The sequence below is a fragment of the Podarcis tiliguerta genome (genome assembly GCF_965153285.1).
Source record: "Podarcis tiliguerta genome assembly, chromosome: 8".
Lineage (NCBI taxonomy): Eukaryota > Metazoa > Chordata > Lepidosauria > Squamata > Lacertidae > Podarcis > Podarcis tiliguerta.
Genome location: NC_139541.1, coordinates 21,582,027 through 21,604,265, shown reverse-complemented (window position 1 = coordinate 21,604,265; position 22,239 = coordinate 21,582,027). Strand labels below are relative to the sequence as shown.

General features: G+C 44.1%; 1 protein-coding gene across 1 annotated transcript; it reads left to right on the top strand.

Moving 5' to 3' along the window:
• Positions 1 to 418: 418 nt before the first annotated feature.
• WRAP73 (WD repeat containing, antisense to TP73) lies at positions 419 to 21,986 on the top strand. The gene is made up of 12 exons (XM_083452185.1): positions 419 to 1,673; positions 3,346 to 3,498; positions 4,848 to 4,964; positions 13,471 to 13,543; positions 15,188 to 15,291; positions 16,519 to 16,605; positions 17,168 to 17,302; positions 17,404 to 17,481; positions 18,248 to 18,353; positions 19,840 to 19,965; positions 20,151 to 20,342; positions 21,555 to 21,986. The coding sequence occupies exons 1-12, from the start codon at positions 1,605 to 1,607 to the stop codon at positions 21,668 to 21,670; spliced, it is 1,356 nt and encodes a 451-aa protein (XP_083308311.1). The 5' UTR covers positions 419 to 1,604; the 3' UTR covers positions 21,671 to 21,986.
• The last annotated feature ends 253 nt before the right edge of the window (positions 21,987 to 22,239 follow it).

The window sequence follows — 22,239 nt, the reverse complement described above, 5'->3', positions numbered from 1 at the left end:
AAAATAAAAGTGATCTATCTATCTATCTTGGAGAAGGAACTGGCAAACCACTCCAGTATTTTGCCAAGCAAACTCCATGGACATAAAAAAAGGAGAAGCTTTGAGAAGAAAGTGTTTCCAAGGCATGCTCTGGTTCATGGGGTCACAGAGAGTCGAACACGACTAAGATGACTAAACATCTATCTATCTATCATCTATCTATCTATCTCCCCTACTGGCCTAGTGGACTCTTCATTATCATCAACAATAAGAGCAGCATCCCCTTCTCTGCAAGCCGGCCAGCTGACAACTCCTTGGCCGACCTTCCTAGCTTGCTTTCTATCTCGAGAGTCCGCGCACCCTTCAGAACTACACCTCCCAGCGTGCCTCGCGGCCTCCTCCCCGCCCCATACCTTTTCCGGAAAGGGAGCGGATAACTGTTTCCGGCCCGGGAAGAGCCGGTTGATTGGCGGGCGGCTTTGAAGCGGGCGCGAGGCCGCCTCTTCGCCTCGGCAGCTGCGCCTTCCCCTCCCCCACCCCATTCCACCGCCCACCCCACCGAGATAGAGAGGGAGGGGGCTCGGTTTTTTGGGTGGTGGTGGTCTTACCCGCTCTGTCAGTGAGGGGGCAGCGGGGGCGCCCTACAAATCGGCACCCTTTGCTCAGAAGGGTGGGTGGGTCACCTCTCTCCCTTTATTATCCTCTCTTTTTTTTTGGGGGGGGTGTCCCAGTTTCTTCCTCACTTCAAAGACCAAATCTCCCTCTCCCCCTTTTTAAAAATTGTGGATAATTTCCTAAGTGCGCGGGTCACACACCCCACTTGTGTTTTGAGGCTGGGGGTCCTTTCCTTTCTTCCTCCCCTCTTTTATTTCAGGGGGGCAAATTATTCCCTTGAAATTTTTAAGGGGCGGCATCTTTTCTTCTGAGGTGTATTCCCGTCCTACCCCGTTTTTCTGTATTCCTTTTTTTGGGTGGGTTAGGGGTCGTTTGTACCTCCTTCCTTTTCTTCAGGGGACAGTTCTTTGGCATCCCTTGAGACCTTAAGAGTTGCATTCAACACCTATGAGGAGGACCTCTCCCCTGTTTTCTTTTATTGGGGATAATGATTTATATATCTGCCAGGTTGTGTGTTTTTTTTTGGCGGGGGTGTCATCCACTCCTTCCTTGGGGTCCTCCCTCCACTTACTCAAATTCTCACCCCCCCTCCATCTCCTAGACGTTGATGGGCAGCACCTTCTCCTTTGAGGCTGTGTTTTTATTTTGAAAATTTCTTTCCCTCTGTATGTGACCCCTCCCCTGCTTTCTGAGACTTCTCAAAATACAGCATCCTGTGGGCAAGTCTCTACTATTTCCCAATGCTGGGGTAGTTCATATCACCCCTTCACCCACATTCATACACATTTCTTTATGGGAAGTGGCATCTTTCCTAGTATCTGCTGGATATCTCCTCCACTCCACTTCCTAGGACAGCCCTTACACTGAACTGTTGCTCTCTGCTTGGAGCAAAACTGTAATGTGAAAACTCCCTGTTCCTTAGCCTCTACAACAAGGTAGACGAACAGGCCTTTTGCCCTTGGGAGACTAGATTTGGTCCTTCTCATTCGCTCCCTTGTTATTTGGTCAACATGAATTTCTCCGAGGTATTTAAACTCTCGAGTCAGTTGTGCAGGTTCTCTCCGGATGGAAAATGCTTGGTGAGCTTAGCCTAGTGGTGTGCCGTGTGTATCTATTTTATAGATAATGGGTTGGTGGGGGGGGCAAGGACTAAGAGTGGGCGGACAGGGGGGTTGAATGTGGATTCAGGGAAGGATGGGAGATGTGGGGACCAGGGGTGGCTTTGATATTTGATGATAATAAACATAATTTTCTTGTTCTAACTCAGTTTTATGTTGGGACAGCCTTAGCCAAACAGTATCTGATTTCTGCTGAGGAGAGCAGCATCCATAAAATGAGCCTTTCCACCTAGTTAGCAACCTTGTATGACATTTGCCCATTAAATTCTTAACTGTTTTTAAATGACACCAGGAAATCTCTTCCCAGAAGATGTGCATAGTAATATCAAATTATAAATTGACTGTGATTTTAAATAACAATCATTTTTATCAGTGCCACCTCTGAGCCCTCTTCTCTTCTCTTTCCTACTTAATGTGTCTTGTCTTTTAATTTATAAGCTTTTATTACTATGTTTGATTCGTAGTTCTAACAACCTGGATTATGATGATGTGAAATCTTTGCCTTGTAGTATATCTGCAGAAGTGCATGATTACTGTGACATTAATATGCAGAACTGGTGTAGCTGTTTAGAGCTGCAGTCCTGTGCATTGCTTCTTCGAGTGTCAACCCCTCTGATCTATTCCAGTGCCCCCAGTTTGGTTTAAATGAACAATTTTGGGTTCCTCTCTCCCCCACCTGCACTTCTTCTTTTGTAGCAAACCATGATTTGCCCTGTTCAGATGAAATGACAAACAATGGTTTGCCAAGGACGAGGAAGTTCAAGAGGCGGAGGAGTGCATAAACCGAAGGTTTTCAGATATAAAAGGGGAGGGGGCTTCTGCACCTGTAATAGTTACATAGAAAAGGGAGCTTCAGCAACTGAAGCTTGTGTGATCAGTTAAAGTTGGAGAAGCCGCCGCATTTATTTCATTGGTTGTCCTGCATAGGCCTAAGGATAGTTTCTGTGTCATTGGCTGAAGTTACGTGTGAACCAAGCTATGTGCATGGAGGTAGAGACTTCCACTGAAGCCATCAGGAGAGTGTCATTAACTACGAACCAGACCAAGTTGGCTTTCTGGGGGATACCTATGTCCCCTGGTTTGAGGGGACTTACAAAATGTGTGATTCACCCTACAAAACCCTGCTAAACGACTACAAAAGCCTACAAAGGTTTGGGAGCGGACTCTAAATTTCAGGGCTTGTAGTTACTGAAGCTCATCAGAAAATCTGTTGGTGCACCTATAAGCGGCTTAGTCATGCTGGCCACATGACCCGAAAGCTGTCTGCGGACAAACGCCGGCTCCCTCGGCCTATAGAGCGAGATGAGCGCGCAACCCCAGAGTCGGTCACGGCTGGACCTAATGGCCTGGGGTCCCTTTACCTTTACCTTTAAGCACCTATATTAATTTGTAAAACAGGTACATTTAATATATTAATTGGCAATTGACAAATCAGTTATTTTTACTGCATGACAGGCCTCCGGTATGTCATCAGTCTATATTTTGTAGAGCTTTCATTTTATTCTACAGGTTTTCTGATGGTTTCTCCTGTCTCTAATACTAGAGGATTTAGGAATCACATCTGAAATAATTTTGCCCCCTGTCCCTGAGCTAAAATACCACAGCTAAGTTATTCATTTTTTGTTCTATTCAGGCCTCCGGTGTCCAGTATCGTTTGGTGGTTCGTGATGTAAACACTCTCCAAATTCTGCAGCTCTTCACCTGCCTAGACCAAATCCAGCACATTGAGTGGTCTTCAGATTCTCTTTTTATATTATGTGCAATGTACAAGCGTGGAATTGTGCAGGTGGGCACCTATGCAATATGCTTTCTTTTCTGGAACTTGCCAGTTTCTAAACTGATGGTGTTAAGCAGCAAGTATTTAATATAGGTGCTGAGGAAACAAATGCACTTTACCTACAGAATGCCAAGTTCAAACTGGCATCTTTAGATAGGGACGGGAGAGTCTTCTTGAAACCCTGGAAAGCCTCTACCAGCTAGTGTGGTTGTACCATTGGCCTGACCTTGTTTAAAGCAGCTTCCTATTAATATCAGGTCTTTATTCAGAAACATGAGGACTAGAATTTTTAATGTTTAGGGGAAGGACCATATCTCAGTGGCAGAGCATCTCTGTTTTGCATGCAGAAGATCCCAAGTCCAACCACTGACATCTCCAGGTAGGGCTGAGAGAGACTTCTCCCTGAAATCCTGTATTGCTGCTCCCAGTCACTATAGACAGTACTGAGCTAGGTTGAAAAGAGCATGTCTTTTCCAGGAACAAACAAACCGCAGAACTACGTCCCCTGATGCAAAAAAGTAGCTTTAGGGTTTTGCTAGTTTCTGAAAGAAGCAGAGCTGCTGTCAGTCCTGTGGACAATGACTGATCTGGGCAGCTGGGTTAAGGACCCAACTGATTTCTAGCCTTGCTTAGTACCATCATTTACAAACTGGGAATAGCAGTGGTGGACCATCAAAGTGATGCTTAGCAAAGCAGACTTGAAAGTAATTTCACCAAACTTCCTAGCTCATACATTTTATTTTAATGGCTTACATGGACTTATTGAGACAACATCATGCTTAATGAAAGACCAGTTATAAAATTTCCCTCCCTGGTCGCCTGGAGGTGATTCATGTTTGCCACAGGCAACTTGGTAAGTGTGAGCCTATTGTGAAGCACTTTGCATCTGAAAAGCACCATATAAATAGGGCAGTATGTAAATTTAATAAACAAAAAATAATTTAAGCAAACCCTTTCAGTTTTTTGAAATTTTAATGTGTGGTGGGTCTTTAATAATATCAGAGCTCTGTGATATCTTTAAAGTCAAACAAATATATTGTGGTCCAGATGTCTTAAAGACAGCCACCATCTTTACTGGATACAATCCTATACAATACAATCCTATACAATCCTGTGCCACAACAAACCTCTTGATCTTTACAAACGCTCTTTTGGAATAGTTTTGTGGATCTGACTGGATGTAAAGAAGAAGAAAAGGCTTACCTCTGTAGTGGGATCCAGCGCCAGTCTTTCATGGTCTTTTGCTGGTGGGCTTGTCTTTTTCTGTTGAAGAGTGATCCTTGAGAGGAAGCTGGTAGGGCTTTGGGTGCCTTGTTCAAGTCAGCCCTGACTTGACTGTTCTTCCTCTCTTGGCTTAGGTCTGGTCCTTGGAGCAGCCTGATTGGCACTGCAAGATCGATGAAGGCTCAGCGGGACTCGTGGCTTCTTGCTGGAGTCCGGATGGCCGTCACATTCTCAATACTACAGAGTTCCACGTAAGTGTGAAATTGAGGCTGCTCTTGTAAGATATCAAATGTTACTGTCTACATCCTAGCCCCTAAAATAGCCTGAAGCTCTTAAAGCTGCAGAGTGCTGCTAAGTTGTACTTGTGGGACCTTTTTTTAAAAAAAAGTGAGGCTGCATGATTAAGGAAAGGCTCCTTTAATATTCTTTGCAGGAGAATACAACAAAGAAAGGTAACAAGTCTCAGATTTTAGTCACATAATCTTGGGTATATAAGGAATCATAAACATTATCTCCAGCTCTCCTGAGGACTGATGCGTTGTTCAGTAGCCAAGAACAGGATTAGTAAGCCATGAAGCCTTTGTTTCCTTGTTCACCACCACTAGTTTAATTAAACCACTATCTCAGCCACATTTTTTTACTTTTTTTTGCATTTATGTACATGTTACTAAGCTCACAAGTAAGGACTATTGAGGTGATTGATGCATATGGACACTTCAAAGCAATATACAAATTAGAATTGGAATTATTCTCCCACTGATATTTTTAATATGGCACAGTAGCTTGAGATGACTTTGTGCAGGTCACCATGCACATGGTGAACCTTGCCCTGCCTTAACACATGTCAGAAAATACGGGGTCATTTCCTTACCTAATCTCAGGTAAAGCTTATTTCCATCTTCAAATATCCAGTCAGTTAGACGGATGTGTGAAGTGAAGGCCTGTTGTGGAGTCTCTGCTCTGGACTGTCCCTGATTCCCCAAATGTGGAAATGTTTCAAAATCAAAGGAAGAGAGAGAGAACACCTTTCTGTTTTTCTTATTGAGTGAATTGAAGGGCTAGTTTGTGAAGGATATCCCCCCCCCCCCCCATGTTGCATTAGAGCCCATCGGATGCTTTTCCTCCATTCTAATAACTACCCAGGTGTGGAAATAACTGTTGCTGGTTCAGTAAATAAAAGAATAATAGAATCATAGATGATGGCACGCATAGAGCCACTCTCTCTAGAGTGTGAGAGCTCTTCTGGATCAGATCAAAGGCCCATCTATCCCAGCATCCCAGTCCCCACCATGGTCAGTCCTATGTGCATGACAATCCCACAAGCAGGATATGAGGGCAGCAGCCCTCATAAGAGCATAAGAAGAGCCTTCTGGATCAGATCAATGGCCCATCTTATCCATCATCATGTTCTCACAGCTCAACCAGATACCTGTGGGAAATTGCAAGCTGGACCTGAGTGCAAGAGCACTGCCACGTCCTGTGGATTCCAGCATCTGGTACAGTAAGCTCACAACTTGCGTGGGAGTTACGTTCTGGGGATCAAGTCTAAAGTCAAAATCACGTACAGTGGTACCTCGGGTTAAGAACTTAATTTGTTACGGAGGTCCGTTTTTAACCTGAAACTGTTCTTAACCTGAGGTACCAACTTTAGCTAATGGAGCCTCCCGCTGCTGCCGCTCCGCCGGAGCACAATTTCTGTACTCATCCTGAAGCAAAGTTCTTAACCCGAGGTACTATTTCTGGGTTAGCGGAGTCTGTAACCTGAAGCATATGTAACCTGAAGCGTCTATAACCTGAAGTACCACTGTATATTCAGAACCCACTGGGTTCAATGGGGGATTGGATTGCCCAAGTCATTTCCCCCCAGAACCCAGCCCCCTTTCCACCCCCTTTGCCATGTGCATAAAGCTCAGTGTGCACAAGTTAAATGTGCGTAAGTTGGGGGCTTACTGTATTCAGAAGCAGTATTGCCTCCAACCATGGAAGCCTCCATGAATTGGTGTAATTCTTCTTTAAAGCCATCCAAGTTGGTGGCCCTGCCTGTCTCCTGTGGGTGGTGAATTCCATAGTTTAACTATGCACTGCATGAAGAAGTGTTTTCTTTTATCTGTCCTGAATCTTTTAGCATCATCAGTTATCCATGAGTTCTAGTGTGATGTAAGTGAGAAAAACATTTCTCTTTCCACTTTTCCCAGGCCATGCATAGTTTTATAAACTTCTGTCATGCTACCTCTTAATTTTCCTTTTTGCAAACCAAGAAGTCCCGAATGCTGCATCCTTTCCTCAAAGGGAAGTCGCTGCATCCGCTTGCTCATTTTGGTCTCTCCTGCTGCCAGTGCTCCCCACGTGCTTACAGTGCTTCACTCACATTTCTCAGCAATAATACCTTCTAGGTTTTTTTGTGGCAAGTAATCTCCCATAGTACAGGTGAATATTATCTTCATGGTGCAGGCTTATCCTCTCCCTGCATCTTTGCCAGTTCATCCGTTCGATCCATGGCTTTTCCGGGGCCATGTGGCAAAAAAGCAGGCACGAGACTTCACTGTATTGGATAGTTTTAATAGGGTGAAAACTATTCCAGTTATCCAGCTTCATTTTGTTAGTCAGATGCCTGGCTAACAGCATCCCGAGGAATCGAAGATGGTGGGCTCCCTCTGCATACCTCTCACGGCTTCCAAATGGCACATGTACGTGGGGGCGGGCTGACAAGTTATTTATTACCCGCCATCAGAACTCCATTTGACCCTGCAGGATTTTCATTAAGCCCTTGCCAAGTTGGCATGTGTGTTTGGGATAGACTTTCTCCCCAGCTGTAAACAGGTTGCTAAATTAACTTGTGGCAGACAGCTGGCTGGGATATGTTGGTGTCTGCACTGTTTACTCTCTCAGGTCCTCTAAATCCATCGTCTGCCGGAGCAGACTGTGGACTAGTGTTTTGAGATGAGCACTTTAAGGATACATAATATCCTTGCATTGTGCACATTGCCCATTTCAGGGATCGCTTAGAAGGTTTTGCAAGTTATTCCTCAGCCGCCGCTGCTCACATTCAGAAGGCCGGGTTATGTCCGACACTAGTTCTGCTCAGAGTCAACCCATTGAAGTTAATGGACATAGTTTTGGAGTATAAACATAGTTGGCTCTGATCATGTTTCCATGTATTTTACTTATTTAATGCATCCTGACAATGGAGAGGCTCTGTGGTCCCATCTCTCTCTCTCTTTCTCCCCTGCAGCCTGATGACAGTTGAGGGAGGATCATGACCCAGTAGCCATTGATAGCCACCTCCTGCATATATTTGTCTAGTCCTATTTTAAAGCTGTCAGAGTTGGTGGCCACGGTAATGACTGGCAGGCATTGCAACTGGGAGGGGACTGGAATTCCTATTGCTGCTGGGTTTGTCCCTTCTGTTCACTCAGTTTTGTAGCCTTGGGAGGTTCCTGGGTTCCAGGTGTTGGTGCTGGAACATGGGAAGCTGCCTTGTACTGAGTCAGACCCCTGGTTCATCTAACTCAGTATTGTCGGCACTGACTGGCAGTGGTGCGCTGGGTTTTCATGCAGAAGTTTTCCCAAGTCCTACTTGGAGATGCCGGGGCTTGAACCTGGTACCTGTTGCATGTAGATTAGGTGCTTTTAACCACTGAGCTACAGTCCTTCTCTTCCCGGTTTTGCCAGAAGTGGTTTCTACCAGCTTCATGGATAAAAGACTTGCTTTTGCATAGTGGTGTACACCTAGTGACCGTCATGTTGTACCTTCATCGATTTGAGGCTAGCCCGCTGTATTAAACATTTTGCAGGACTACCATTCACAGGCTTCAGGTGATGCAAAAGACACTGATCCAGTGTCTTCTGATGGGAGAGGATTATTGAGAATAACTTGCACTGGGATTCAAATGTTGGCATTAGTTCCCTTTTGATTTCCAAGTGCCATTCAAGGAGCCCAGTGGCTTGAGCTTGACTAGGATGATGTTTAAGATTGGCTGGGAATGCTCCCTAAATGTGCCAAAACAGTCTGTAAGGGCCTGCAGCAAGGAGATATTGTTGGGAGTGAAATTCTGTTTCTTTGCAGATTCAACTTCTGGAAATATTGTAAGATTTTTTCTTTCTTTTCCAGACTGGCACCCAGTGGCCAGGGATAGTGTAGAGGAAGCCTGCAAACACTGTTGCCTAATGTGAGTTCTCTAAATGGGGTGGTCTGTAAGTCCAATAGATAGACAAGCTATTCATTATGAAACAGTTGCATGCAATTGTATTCACTTGGGTGTTTAGTCACCCGCTTCTATAACTGGGTTCACAACAGCAAGTCTTAACGTGCGGCAATAAATTGTATCTGAAAGATCATTTTCTGATTTGTCTCCTGGTAAGCTAATAGGACTGTAAAGAAGTGAAGAGTGTGTTAACAAGTTCCTTTTATGTGACTCTTGGATGATTTCTGGTAATGCTAGCTATTTTAAGAAGGCAAGTGATAGCATTGAGGAGAGTTTATATTCCTATGAGGTGCTGATTTTAAAGAGAGGCCCCTTATTTCTTACAGTGATATAGTTATTAAAGCTGTGAGTATTATTCAAATAGTTGTAGCTGATTGATGGGGGGGGGGTGAGAAGGGTTAACTTTTCCTTTATAAGGCTGAGGCATAAAAATGTCTGAAGTCCTCCAGATGTTGTTGGGTTGCATCTCCCATCATCCTCAGTCAGCATGGCTAACGGTCAAGCATACCATGAGTTGCAGTCCAACAACATCTCTAGGGAAAGCATGGGCTACCCTTGATTTAAACATTAAATTCCCATGCCCACTTAACTTCTAGCCGTTGAATGCCAGCCCAGACAAGAAAAGTCTTTAGAAAACATCTGGATGGTATTTTGCCATGAGCTTTAAGAGATTTTGGAAGTGCATTGCACAATTGTTGGGCAGCCACTGAGAACCAAATTATTGAGAAGCTGTTTGCTGACCAAATATATACATGTTATTGTTATAAGACATTTGTTTACTCCCATGCTTCTTCTAGACACCATGTAGAGCTGAGGAGTCAGCCACTCATATTTATTTATCATGTTTTGTTTCCTATCCTTTCTCTAAGAAGCTGAAGCCAGTATATAATGGGTTATCTAACCCATTTTCCCCTCACATCAACCTTGTGAGGTAGGTTGGGCTGAGAAGGTGGTACTGGCCAAGGCCATTTAGTAAGTTTCATGCTGAGCCCAGACCCATTTCAGTCCAGCATTGTAATTCTCCTGCTACACACACACCTCTCTGTCATTTTGCAGGACGAGTGTGCACTTACAGTTGTATGATGCTTGTGTTTGCACACTAAAAATGCTCCAGGGTCGCTGCTTGACTCATTACCATTTGGAGCAATGTTTGTTCTCTGAACGGCTGGAGGAGCTGCTAGCGGCAGTTTTCCCTCTTTCGGCGAATACTTGGGTGCCCTGTCGCTCTAATCCTTAGTAACTGTAAATGGCTATATTGGTTGAAAAATACTTTCTGTCGAGGAATGTGTGCTGCGTAATCCCCTGAAATCCTGTGCTGACAGACACAGCTATGTAAGGAGGCCCAGTGACCTAGTCAAGTCTGGGACAAAAGTTGACAGTCACTTGAGAACGCAAGGTTGTTAAGCGTGGGTTTTGTGTAATGAAAATTGCCAGTCTTGCCACCTGCCTGGGGTTGTCAAAGCTTGGGTGCAGCTCCTTAGCCCAGCTCTTCAGACTGTTTTATCGCGTTACTGTCTAAATACCTCTTGTTTCTCAGCTGTTTTTAGGCTATTTGAAAAATGCTGCTTCTGCTTCTGCTTCGCCTCCCACCCTTCCCTGCCCTGTGCTGCAAAACAACAGCTGTATGCTCCTCAGGCACCTTAGCAGTAGGATGTGAGTTTGGAAATTTTAATTAAGTCCGTAACCCCCACATTTGGGGGTGGGTGGGAAGGAAAATCTGTTAGGGAAAAGCTGGCTAAAAGCCCCTGTAGTGGCATTTGCTGAGATTTGCACCCCCCCCATTACAATCTGTTGTTTAATTTCTCACTTTGTCGATCTCGTACATAAAAAGAAGGGTGACTAGCGAGAATCTTGTGTTGGTAGGTGTTGGGTGCCTAAGTGCCTTGGCATTAATTATCTAATGCTGGAAGGTGGGAGCAGGTTGACTCATGAATTGTGGACGATCTGCCCGCTTGTTGTTCCTTATCACTGTAAGCAGAAGGGATAAATACTTTTCTTTTAAAGTAAACATTCAGGGAAGCGGTGTTGGCACTGGAGCCCGGCATGTTAGGGTGAAGGTGGCACAGCCCCACCAACCTCAGCCTTTCCCAATGCAGCTGCCACTTCACTTACAGTCCAGAGGGTGGCACTGCCAGCACCTTCCTCCTCCTTAGCCTCAGTGTTGCTCCTTGCAGAACTCAACAGAGAGGAGGATGGGGGAAAAACCAGAATTACTTGGCTCTGCCTGTCATCGGCTCGGCCTCCATTTTCTGTTGATCTGTCCACCTCCCTCCCCGACTTATTCCTGTGGGCATCGGCCACCACTGGATGTTGGTAGAACTTCATGTCTCTGGAAAACCATTAGTCATTGCTCATAGTCCAGTTCTGTCAGGTCCCAAAGGTGTATGTCTTCACTCAGACCTCTGGGTCTTCTTGAGGTTGCTGTTTAATTAGGTACGGGGAAGATTCAGTTCCTAGAACAGTCTATGGGTGTGCTTTATCTTGCTGGAATGCTAAGGTCAATGTTTATGGTTCTGTTGTCCTGCAAAATCTGGAGAATATATTTTGAAACTGCTCTGTAATTTTATGAATGGTTTATAAATGGATCTAAGGATATCAAATAAGTAACAGGGGGCCATCCCTTATCATTTCTTGTCTACGAGTTTGCCTTTATCATCGTGCACTTGCTTGCAGATAGGGCAGTCTTCAGCAACCTGCTGCCCTGCAGATGTTGGATTACAACTCCCATTGACAACTGGGGACGATGTGAGTTGTAGGTGAACAACATTCTTGAGGGCACAAAGTGGGTGAAGGCTGAGAAAGGGGATGCCTCTTTTCAGCCTAAATTTGAAATCACCTCTGTAGCTCCCTGATCATCCCTAGATTTTACTGGGCAGTGCACTGCAATCTCTCTTCTGCTGAGATAGGCATTGTGTTGCTGTTTTGAAAGAAAGATCTGGTGTCAGAAGTGTAGTCTGAAATTTATATTTTGGCATGACTGCAAACAAGCTGATGAGACGATGGTCTAAAAAGCCTTTCACTGGCTCAGACCCAGAATTAATCTTTTTTTTTTAAATGGACATAGAAAATTATTGCTTGCTACCTTGTCATTAATGTTGCATTGCTGAAGGAAACTTCAAACTCGACTGAAAGTATGTGGATTGAAAGACTAGAGTAGGGATAAGGAACCTAAAGCGCAAAGGTCAAATATGGCCCTCCCAGCCTCTCTATCTGGCCCTTGGAACTCTAACTATGCCACACCTCTTTCTGAGCCACACCTCCTTTTCCCACACCACACCCTTCACTGGCCCTGCCTTACAGCCTCAGTTGAGTATCTTTGCCTGGCTTGAATGTGCCCTTGAACATTAATAGTTCATTTATTTATCTCATAAAATTTGTACACCGCTTGATTGTAAAAAAATAAAATAAACAAAAAATGTATATGCTACTGATTCCTTCTAGTAAGAGGGCTGGAACAAGGAAGAGACCAAACACCTAGGCCCTTGCCCTTGATGGTAATCAGCCCTTCCACTCTGACTGTACCTCACCCTGCCAACCACCACTGAAATTGGGGCAGCATCTTCACTGCTACTTGTCCACCCAGACACTATAGAGCATCATTATTCACCCCCCCCCCATTTACAGCTGGGAGATTAGGGCCACAAGATAGTAAACCAGTATTTCCCAAACTTGGGTCTCCACCTGATTTTGGACTACAACTACCATCATCCCTAGCCAGCAAGACTGGCAGTCAGGGATGATGGGAATTGTAGTCCGAAAACAGCCGAGGACCCGAGTTTGGGAAACCCTGTAGTAAACTAAAGCCCAGCTGTATGTGCGTTCCACACTTTCAGACCCACAGGTGGGTTGTGAGGCCACACCAAGTTGGTCACAACAAAGCTGTGGCTGCCATGTGGGTTTCCAGCTTAGTCTAAGGAGCATTAACTACATGTGTGTCTAGACCAGGACGCATTTTAATAAGCCACTCATTTCATCCATTTCCACAAGTCCCGCAGTGTGGCAGCAGAAAGGCACCAGTTGTTTTTTTAAATAAGATACGTATTTCTGATCAAACACTTTCTCCTGCCACATGGCAGCACTGGTTTTCCTTTAGTAGTAATGCTAAGTTAACACTGCATGTGTTGTTCTGTGAATTGCCATTTTAGGATTAACAACATGCAATATTACCAGAACTAAGTATAAATCAAAAGCGAAAACACAAAAGTGCACCCCATGATGCAGCTTGGGAGTTGGAGATTGGGGTCACAGGTGTGTACCAGTTGAAGACCACTTTTTTAGCACTTTAGGGAAGCACCAGTTAAGATGCTTGAGGGATGTAAGTTTGCTTTTGCTTGAGTGCTGGGAAGAAGGTATCTGAAGCAAAACTGCCGTAAGTCTTCATGTTTTGTCCCCTAGTTTGGTTTCCCATTCTTTCTGCAGAATGGAAACCACACCATTGTCGAGTGTGGAGATGAAGTTCAGTGGGTTCTGTATTAAAAACATTCCCCCTGCATGCATTTCATCTGCAAAGATAAACAAATACTTCCTCTGTCTCTTTCTCTGTTTCCAACAGCTGCGGATAACTGTCTGGTCCTTGTGTACAAAATCTGTGTCTTATATCAAGTATCCTAAGGCCTGTCAGCAGGGTAAGTGGAGCTAACCTAAAACAGGAATGGTTTTTTAAAAAATTATTATTATAGCGAAGATTGCCATGATCTGGGGATATCCCATATCCCCTTCAACTGATATATATCTACCAGCAGGAAGGGTACTGATAGGGCAGGGTAACTGCAGTGTATGTTTGTCCCAGTGGATGTTGGTGTTCACAAGTGAGCAATCCCCTCTTGTTCCCAAGCTGTATTCTGTCAGATCCAGGCACGTGTCCGACTGGTGGAGATCTGTGTAATAAAAATCCAGAGTACAAAATCAATTTAGTAGGAGATGGGTGGGGGGTGAGCTTAAAAGTACACTCCTGATTTCTGTGTGGGTTAAATTTTGAAGCAGGAAGGAAGTCAGGTGTGGTTCTTGTGAACAGCAGCCTGATATTGCTAAGCCAACGTGTGCAGGCTGACTGGAGGACAGAATGTCTGAGGATGTGTAGTATATCTTTCTGTTACCACTGAATAACCACAACCAGTTCTGCTAACATACATGTCACTATGAATTGGTGCTTCTGTTCAGGAGATATAGCACTAAAGAGAGAGGCAGTGTGTTGGAGGCAGTGTGCCTCTGAATACTGGTAGCTGGGAATCACAGGAGGGGAGAGCTGCTGTTGCACCCGAGTCCTGCTTGTGGGCTTCCTGGGGGCATTTGGTTGGCCACTTTGAGAACAGGAAGCTGGACCCTTTGGCACGACTGAACAGCGCTAATTTTAGGTTCATATTCCATTGGACAGCCCATGCAATTTAATTAAACATGGCTCTTTTCTCTTTCTTCTCTATACTTACCATGTTCTCGCACACACATGAATCTGAATACCATAGGAAAGGCTGAAAATGCTTTGAATGGCATGTTCAAGAAAAGTGGAAGCGTTAAAGAATGCACTGAGAAGTAGCTTTATCTTGCAAAAACAGTATCTCCCTGATACCTGATCTTAGGTTACATGTACACAGTTGTTTTTTATGATTATAATAGTTATTGCATAACCAGTCTCGTGAATCTGCTGTTAGACTGGCTCTCCCCACTCCACATGATACGGATTCTTTGTACTTATAAGCAGCAGTTTGTCCAATCAATGTTACTCAAATCATGTGCCTAAAGAAATAGGGAAGTATTCTAATATCTCTTGTCTAAACTAGAGGTGAGAATACTAACTTCTGCTCCTCCCCTTACGTAGTTCATACCAGTATTTTGAATTAAACATTTGTGATTTTGTGTGGCCTTTCAGAAAGCATTTCTTCTTACCAAATAAGATGAGGACAGCTGAGAGTCAAGGGTCCTGGGTCAGGGTTCTGTTTTCCTTTCACACGCAGACAGGCTTTCCATTACTTGGTCTTGACAGTAGTGGAGTTTACAATGGTGGTACTTCAGGGCCTTGAAGAGTCGAATGAAAGCAATAGACCTCCACTTCAGAGCAAGTATAGTGTGTGTGTTATGCAAGGCCTCTCAAGAGAACAGGAACTAAGCAGCAACAAATATGCCTTAAGAAATACTCATCCATCCTCAAAAAAAGCCTCTTCTGTCCAGGTTTTGTTTTTCTTTGGGTTTGGCCCATTCCTTGGCTAATATTAATTGCTCAATTTCCCTCTCTCCTAAGTGCTGCCATTTTTGTGTGTGTGTGTGTTTGGCAGGAATAGCATTCACAAAGGATGGCCGGTACATGGCCTTGGCAGAGAGGAGGGACTGCAAAGACTACATCAGCCTCTTTGTATGCAGTGATTGGCAGCTTCTGAGGGTAACCTTCCCCCCATTATTCACCTTCCGCTTGTAGGCTCCTGTGTGCCTTGTAACCTTATAGAGCCCGTGCAGATGTAATGTTCCAAATCCCTTTAGCGACAAGGAGTTGACCACCAGTTTGTGCCTTTTCCTTCCACCTCGTTTAATTTGCAAATTCTCTTCAATAGGCTAGAGCTGGTGCTGTCTTTAACCATGGTTAATGCTAATCCTCCTGGGAATCCAGAGGACTTATTCCAGGGGAGAAGGCAAAGTAAGACAGTGAATTGTTTAGGTGGGGAGCAGGCTAGTTTCTTGCAAAAATGAGAAGAATAGTGCTTGAATATTTTTGCTTCATGTCTCAGGTTCTACAAATGCTAGAACCTCAGAGCTAGATTCATCTAGCCAGTTCCATTAACCTAAGGCCTGTACAAACACTTCCTCATGCACAATGGGGTTTCCCGCCCTCTGAAATTGGCTCAGGGAGTGTCAGGAAAATATCCCCAGAAGAGCAAGCAAGGGTGTGTATGCTTGCACAGATAGAACAATTGGAAGAGCGGGATATTTAATTCCACTGTTAGGATTGTATTCATTAATGGATACAAGTTGCTCATGTATAAACACACACACACTTTAAAATGAAAGCTGGGAATCGGGATTATAGTTCATCAGGTATTAGGCAGTGGGACACCCTGTGGGTGCCCACAATCATTCTTCTCAAAATGTGGTCCAATATTCATAAAAGAAAATAAACCGTTTATTTAATTGGGTAATGTATTTAGAATCACATAATTACAGAGTTGGAAGGGACCGCAAGGGTCATTTAGTGCAATCTTCTGCATTGCAGGAATCGCAGCTAAAGAATCCCTGACAGATGGCCATCCAGCCTCTGTTTAAAAACAGCAAATGAAGGAGAGTCATTTACCTCTTCATATTTCAGAGAAATTTTCTAAGCTGTTTTCCACATCCTAAAATATCACAAATAGCCAAGTCAAAATAATATTGTTTTTTTCACAGTACCTCACATAACAATTATGTAAGATGCCTTCTTAAACATTAGTAGAAATGGAAACAGCTGTCATAATGGGGACTGTACCTATGGGCAGATTCAAGATGTAGCAGTACAGCAGAGACAACCAGCCCCCACCCACCAACTATAGAAGCATAGGAAGCAGCTGCTTCTCTCACTTCTGCTGTTTCCCCACCTTAAGCTCACACTGAAATTATTTCCTTTGTTTCTATTTGGAAGCATTTTGATACTGAAACACAGGACCTGGCTGGGACAGAATGGGCGCCGAACGGCTGCGTGTTGGCGGTGTGGGACAGCTGCCTGGAGGTGAGGGGAAACTGCCAGTGCCTCAGTGGAGGGATCTTTTGCCAAACCCATTGCAGCGTGTCAGAGCAGCTGCATCCATATTGACTCAATAGCCCACATAGAAATGTGGCTGAGAGGTGGCTTTAATGAGAGCATTATCTAGGTAATGGCCTCTTGAGAACAGGCATGGGTAGTCTGTGGCCCTCCAGATGTTGCTGGACTGCAGTGCCCACCACCTCTGACCATCAGCTATGCTGCCTGATGGGATCTGGAGTCCCAAACATCTGGAGGGTCACAGGTTGCCCCTTCCTGTCTCAAGAGATGGCCTTTGCATCAACTTGTTGAGCGTATGCAATCTGTTGCTGGAATCTGAATGCAAAAACACTTCGAGATTTTGCAAAATGCAGAGAAGATTCTCTTTTTTTAGTGCTTAGCACTCAGCACTTGAGTATGGATAATTGACAGGCTGTGCATATGCATTTTTGGACTGGGGCGGAGGTTGCTTGCTTCAAGACCTTCAGATGGGACAGACTAAAACTCTTAAGCCATTGCCAGTCTTAAAGATGTAAACCTTTCATTTCAGTATAAAGTTTTGCTGTACTCCCTTGACGGGCGTCTGCTGTCCACATACTGTGCTTATGAATGGTCACTAGGCATTAAATCTATCGCCTGGAGCCCCAGCAGCCAGTTCTTGGCAATCGGCAGTTATGATGAGAAGGTAAGGCTTCTGAATCCCTGCCAAAGTTGAGTTTGTGCCACAGTTTGTTCTCTCTCTCTCTGTGTGTGTGTTCACCCTGGGCTTTCTCCTCTCTTAATCAGGTGCGCATTCTGAACCATGTGACTTGGAAGAAAATTACAGAATTTGAGCATCCTGCAAACATTGCTAGCCCAAAGATAGTAAGTAGAAAAAGAAGAGTGGTTGGCTCATGCTGCAGGAAACACACTGGGGGGGGGGGCATTGAGACCTCTTCTAATGATAATACTTGGTATTTGTAGAATTCTTCAAAATGTTTTCAGCAGTCCTTACAAAAACTCTGTCAGTATCATTGTCCCCAGCAATGAGGGTGTTCAGGCTGTGTGGCTTAAGGTCATTTAGTAAGCATTCAGCTGAGGTGAGATTTGAACACGGGACTTCCTGTTCACATCTCAGCCTTTTAGTCACTTGATGTAAATCAGCCAAGTGCTGGTTAGTATGGACAGCTTTGATAATTATTTTCTTTTTGTTTGTTTGAACCAAAAACATATGCAGATTCAAGGGGATTGGAGCATTGCTTTGTGATCGGAGATTAGGAGAAATGTGAGGCACTGCCTTGGTTCATGTGTTCTTCTTCCTGCTCTTCCTCCCCCATGAAATGGGCTTTTAAAACATGGACACCCATGTTGCGGCTTCTATTCTGCAAATTCTCTTGCATTTCTATTTATCTTTACACCACACAGTCTGGGTATCTATGTTCTGATTTGTGTTAGAACAATAGTTGAGAAGGATTAAAGAGACTTCTCACTCAAACCCCACATCCTGTTTATTCTTAAGTTTCTGTTTTCATCTGATGACACACCCACCACTCAGACCTTGCTTACTGCCATGCTTTCCAGCCCGAGCGTGGATGATCTAGCAATGTGTTTCCTATAAAGAGGTGTAGGGCTGACTTGCCTTTCTCTTCAGATTGTCTATAAGGAGGTGGAGAAATCACCGGCAGTGGAAGTGGAGAAACTTGCCTTCCCCCCTACCAAGAAAATGGCAAGCTCTCTCTTCAGCACAAAGAGCAAATGTAAGTCAAAGCAGGGACCGTGTGTACAAAGCCGCGTTGTCACTTGTCTGTGTTAAGTAAGTTAATACTTACTTAAAAGTATTTGAAATTACTCTCTTCTGCTCAAAAGACCCCCATGGTGAAATACAAGACATACTGTGCCCATAGAAGCACTGTGTAAAAGGCAAGACATAAAAGGAAAAAGAAGGGGAGGAGGGAAAAAATAAATATCAAGCAGTATTTCTTATAACAGCCACCTGGGGTGGAAGCAGGTTAGAGAAAGGAGGTGCCAAAAGGATTTGGTTTTGCCACAGAAAAAGGTTCAAATACATGATACCCAGAGTGATACCATATGGTTTTTGTGAGATCTTGATGGCTTTTGAGACCATTGACTGTAAGGTCTTAGCAGCATACCTGCTTGACTTGGCAGATGTTGAGCAACTGCTGTGGACTGGATTCTCTAATTCCTGTCAATAGATACCAAAATATACTAATAGGTACAGTGCTCCCTTGGGTTAAGTACTTAATTCGTTCCGGAGGTCCGTTCTTAACCTGAAACTGTTCTTAACCTGAAACACCGCTTTAGCTAATGGGGCCTCCTGCTGCCGCCGGAGCCCGATTTCTGTTCTTATCCTGAAGCAAAGTTCTTAACCTGAAGCACTATTTCTGGGTTAGCGGAGTGTGTAACCTGAAGCCTATGTAACCTGAAGCATATGTAACCCAAGGTACCACTGTAGTTGCTCAGATTTCTTATTCCTCCCTGCCCGCCTGCCCCAAATCTGTCCTGGCTGCTTCCATTCAGCATGTGTCTATATGAACCACATCGTGAGACACTGCAGTTGTGTATGGTGAGATACATCTCATTTTTGTGAGACTGGGCACTTAAAAGAAGGTTGGACTAAGTACTCAGTATCTGTTGATTTACTGGATTTATATACTGCCTTTCTGTCAAGCCACTCAAGGTGATTTACAGTTTTAAAATACTAAAACATATATAGTATAGAGTCTTCTCAATGCCATTTGGGAGCTGGTGGTCTGTGTTCTTCCTGGCTTGGGCTCCTTCACTTCAGTAGGGCTGTGTACCAGTCCTGGTGGAATCCCGAACTGAAACTGGCCAATTCAGGTCAACCCATAATTCCGCCAGAATGGGTTGAGGTAGCCCCAGGTTGGATTGGATCTATCCAGAGTGATCCAGGGTTGTCAAGGGGGGCGGTGGAGGACAGTCTTGTAGTGAAAGTCGGAGAGTGGGGAGGAGGAGATCTAGGCAGGCAGCCTGCAGGTGTCCTCCCTCTGCTGATGCATGTTTAATTTGGTTTTTAAAAGCTAATTAAACACTTTGCAAGGCCCCCATTGGGGTGCCTGATTGGGCCCAGAATTGAAGCAGTGGGAGGAGGTGCAGCCCTGTGTGTATCATAATATTAAAAGGAAGTCTATTCCAGGATCCATAAAATAGAACAATCTATGGTTTAAGTGTCATTATGACTTTTAATTTTTCCTCTCCTTCCAGATGAAATTGCCCAGGTCCCAGTTTCTTTGCATCATGTCAAACCTGCGGTGGACCGGGCAAATCCTAGAATTGGAGTCGGAATGTTAGCTTTTAGCTCAGATAACTGTTTTCTGGCGACCAGAAATGGTTAGTATCTCAAGAGGGGTGAGTGAGGACCAATGATGGGCTTTGCAGTAAGTTTTCACTGTGGGTGGTTGCTGAGGTCCGTCTGCCTCAGTTCCATAGACCAATTATTAGTACAATTGTGAACCAGGGACTGATTGCATTGTGTGCCTGTATTGTACCTTTAATTGCTGTTTCACGTCTAACAGATAATATTCCTAATGCTATTTGGATCTGGGATGTCCAAAAGATGAAGCTATTTGTGATCCTGGAGCAGCTGTGCCCCATCCAGCTTTTCCAGTGGGATCCTCGTCAGTCCCGGCTTGCCATTTGTACTGGGAACAGCAGAGTGTACCTCTGGTCCCCAGCAGGATGCGTGTCTGTACAGGTACCAGTGGAAGGTAAGGAAGCTCCAAACTGATATTGCAGACAAGTCAAGCCTAGGGGCAATTTTGCTACAGTGGGGAAGGGTATCCTTGAATGGGTTACTGTTACCTACTGGGCAATTAGCAACAACAGGTTTTGTTAACATTTTCTTAAACTGTGAAGCCTTTTTCTAAACTGGCTGATCATTTTCAACATGTCTTTCATAGACAACTCACATTCTCTAGGTGTGTGATCATTTCAACAACTCTAGGTCAATGCTTGGATTGATGTTACTACATCAGAAAGGAACTGAAAGCAGTATGCTGGTTGGCCCTCATTTGGTTGTTAAATATGCAGTGCTGATTAAATGCATTGCACGTGACTGTGAAAAAACTGAGGCAGATGTCACAACTGGAGATTAACTCTGTGCTAATCTCCAAAACCATATAGATCATACTTGCATTGCTGTCATGAAGCACACGGGGTGTGTGTGTGTGTGTATGTATGCATTCTACTCTGAATAGGCCCATTAAAATTGGTCAACCTTCTCAGAGTAGGACTAACAGTGGAATACAGCCCATGTCAAGGTTCAATCCTTCACAAATCTAGTTAAAAGGAGTAGTAAAAGGTGATGAATGAAACTGTCTGATGGAGACTCTAGAGAGTCACTGCTAGTCAGAGCAGACAACACTAGGCTAGATGGTCAATCTGATTTGATCTGAGTCATCTTCCTACATCAGCTGCTACGGCACACATTCTAGAGTTTCTGCACTTTTAAGATACTGAAAAAAACACAAAGGAATCCTAAAATCTTTTAGGATTGTTATTCTCTTAATCACCCTTTCAAATTCTGAAGCTGTGACCAAATTAGCACCACCCACACCCAAATGGGGAGATATCAGGAGGTCTATGTATTTGAAGAACCTCAAAACAGCCCAATGAGTTCTGAGCCTGCTTTAAGAGGCCACAGGTGTTGACTGCTGTAGGTCAGGGTAGGGAATAAGACTCGAAAGCAAGATGGAGTGGTTGAGACCATGAACAGGAATGCTCCATGCAGCAACGTGTTTGAATACATTTTAGAAAGTAGTCCTTAAATATTTACGTGTACAGTGCAATTCTGCAAATTGGAGCTAACGTATGCCTACAACTATCTTTTATCTGAAGGGGAGGGCATTATAATGATCGCCTAGCAAAATTTTGTGCTTAAAGGGTATTTGCCAGTAAAAGTTTTTGATCCTTGTACACAGGTGACTTCCAGGTAACTTCTCTGTGCTGGCACTCCAGTGGGGACTCTCTGGCTCTCCTGAGTAAGGACAATTTTTGTATGTGTTACTTAGAAAAAGAAGAGGAAGATGTGAAATAGCTACACCCAAAGCTAAGCTGGGTTAAAACAGAAGCCTGGTTTTGTGTATTGGTTCTCCAGCATTGCAAGTGGAGGGGGAGGGTGGAGAGAAACTGCTGGTGGGCTTAGTCTGTATATAGATGTGTGGAAGCTTGTATTTTGCCCTTGATGCACTTTAAACAGCTGAGCAGTATAAAATGTTATGAAATAGTGAGGAAACAGGTGTTTTAGCTTTAAACCTCTAGATCCATTTACAACATAATGTGTAGTGTGTAAACTACTTAGTTTATTTTGAAAATAAAATAAAACATTTTTGTTACATAATGCATTATTAAAACATGGCTACAAGGCTGCCATTTTTTTCATTCTTCAGAGTATGAACAGTATGTGTTGTCGCCTATGAAAACAAAAAATTGAATGAAGGTGTGCAGTGTTGACTTATAAAGGGAAAGCTCTCAGGTTAAACTCAGCACCTGAAATGTTCCCAGAAGCGGTCTGCCTGAAGCAGGATTTGCCCAGTTTTCAAGGGCCCTGGCACCTGCCCCTACAGTCCTTTAGTGAGGTTTCCACTCACTGTTACGGTTGCAGTC

Bases quoted from the DNA above. Each gene is read 5' to 3' on its own strand.
- WRAP73 (XM_083452185.1), top strand. From the start codon at position 1,605: ATGAATTTCTCCGAGGTATTTAAACTCTCGAGTCAGTTGTGCAGGTTC. The intron at 1,674-3,345 runs GTGAGCTTAGCC...TGTTCTATTCAG, and splicing joins CTCCGGATGGAAAATGCTTG to GCCTCCGGTGTCCAGTATCG. The intron at 4,965-13,470 runs GTAAGTGTGAAA...TGTTTCCAACAG, and splicing joins TCAATACTACAGAGTTCCAC to CTGCGGATAACTGTCTGGTC.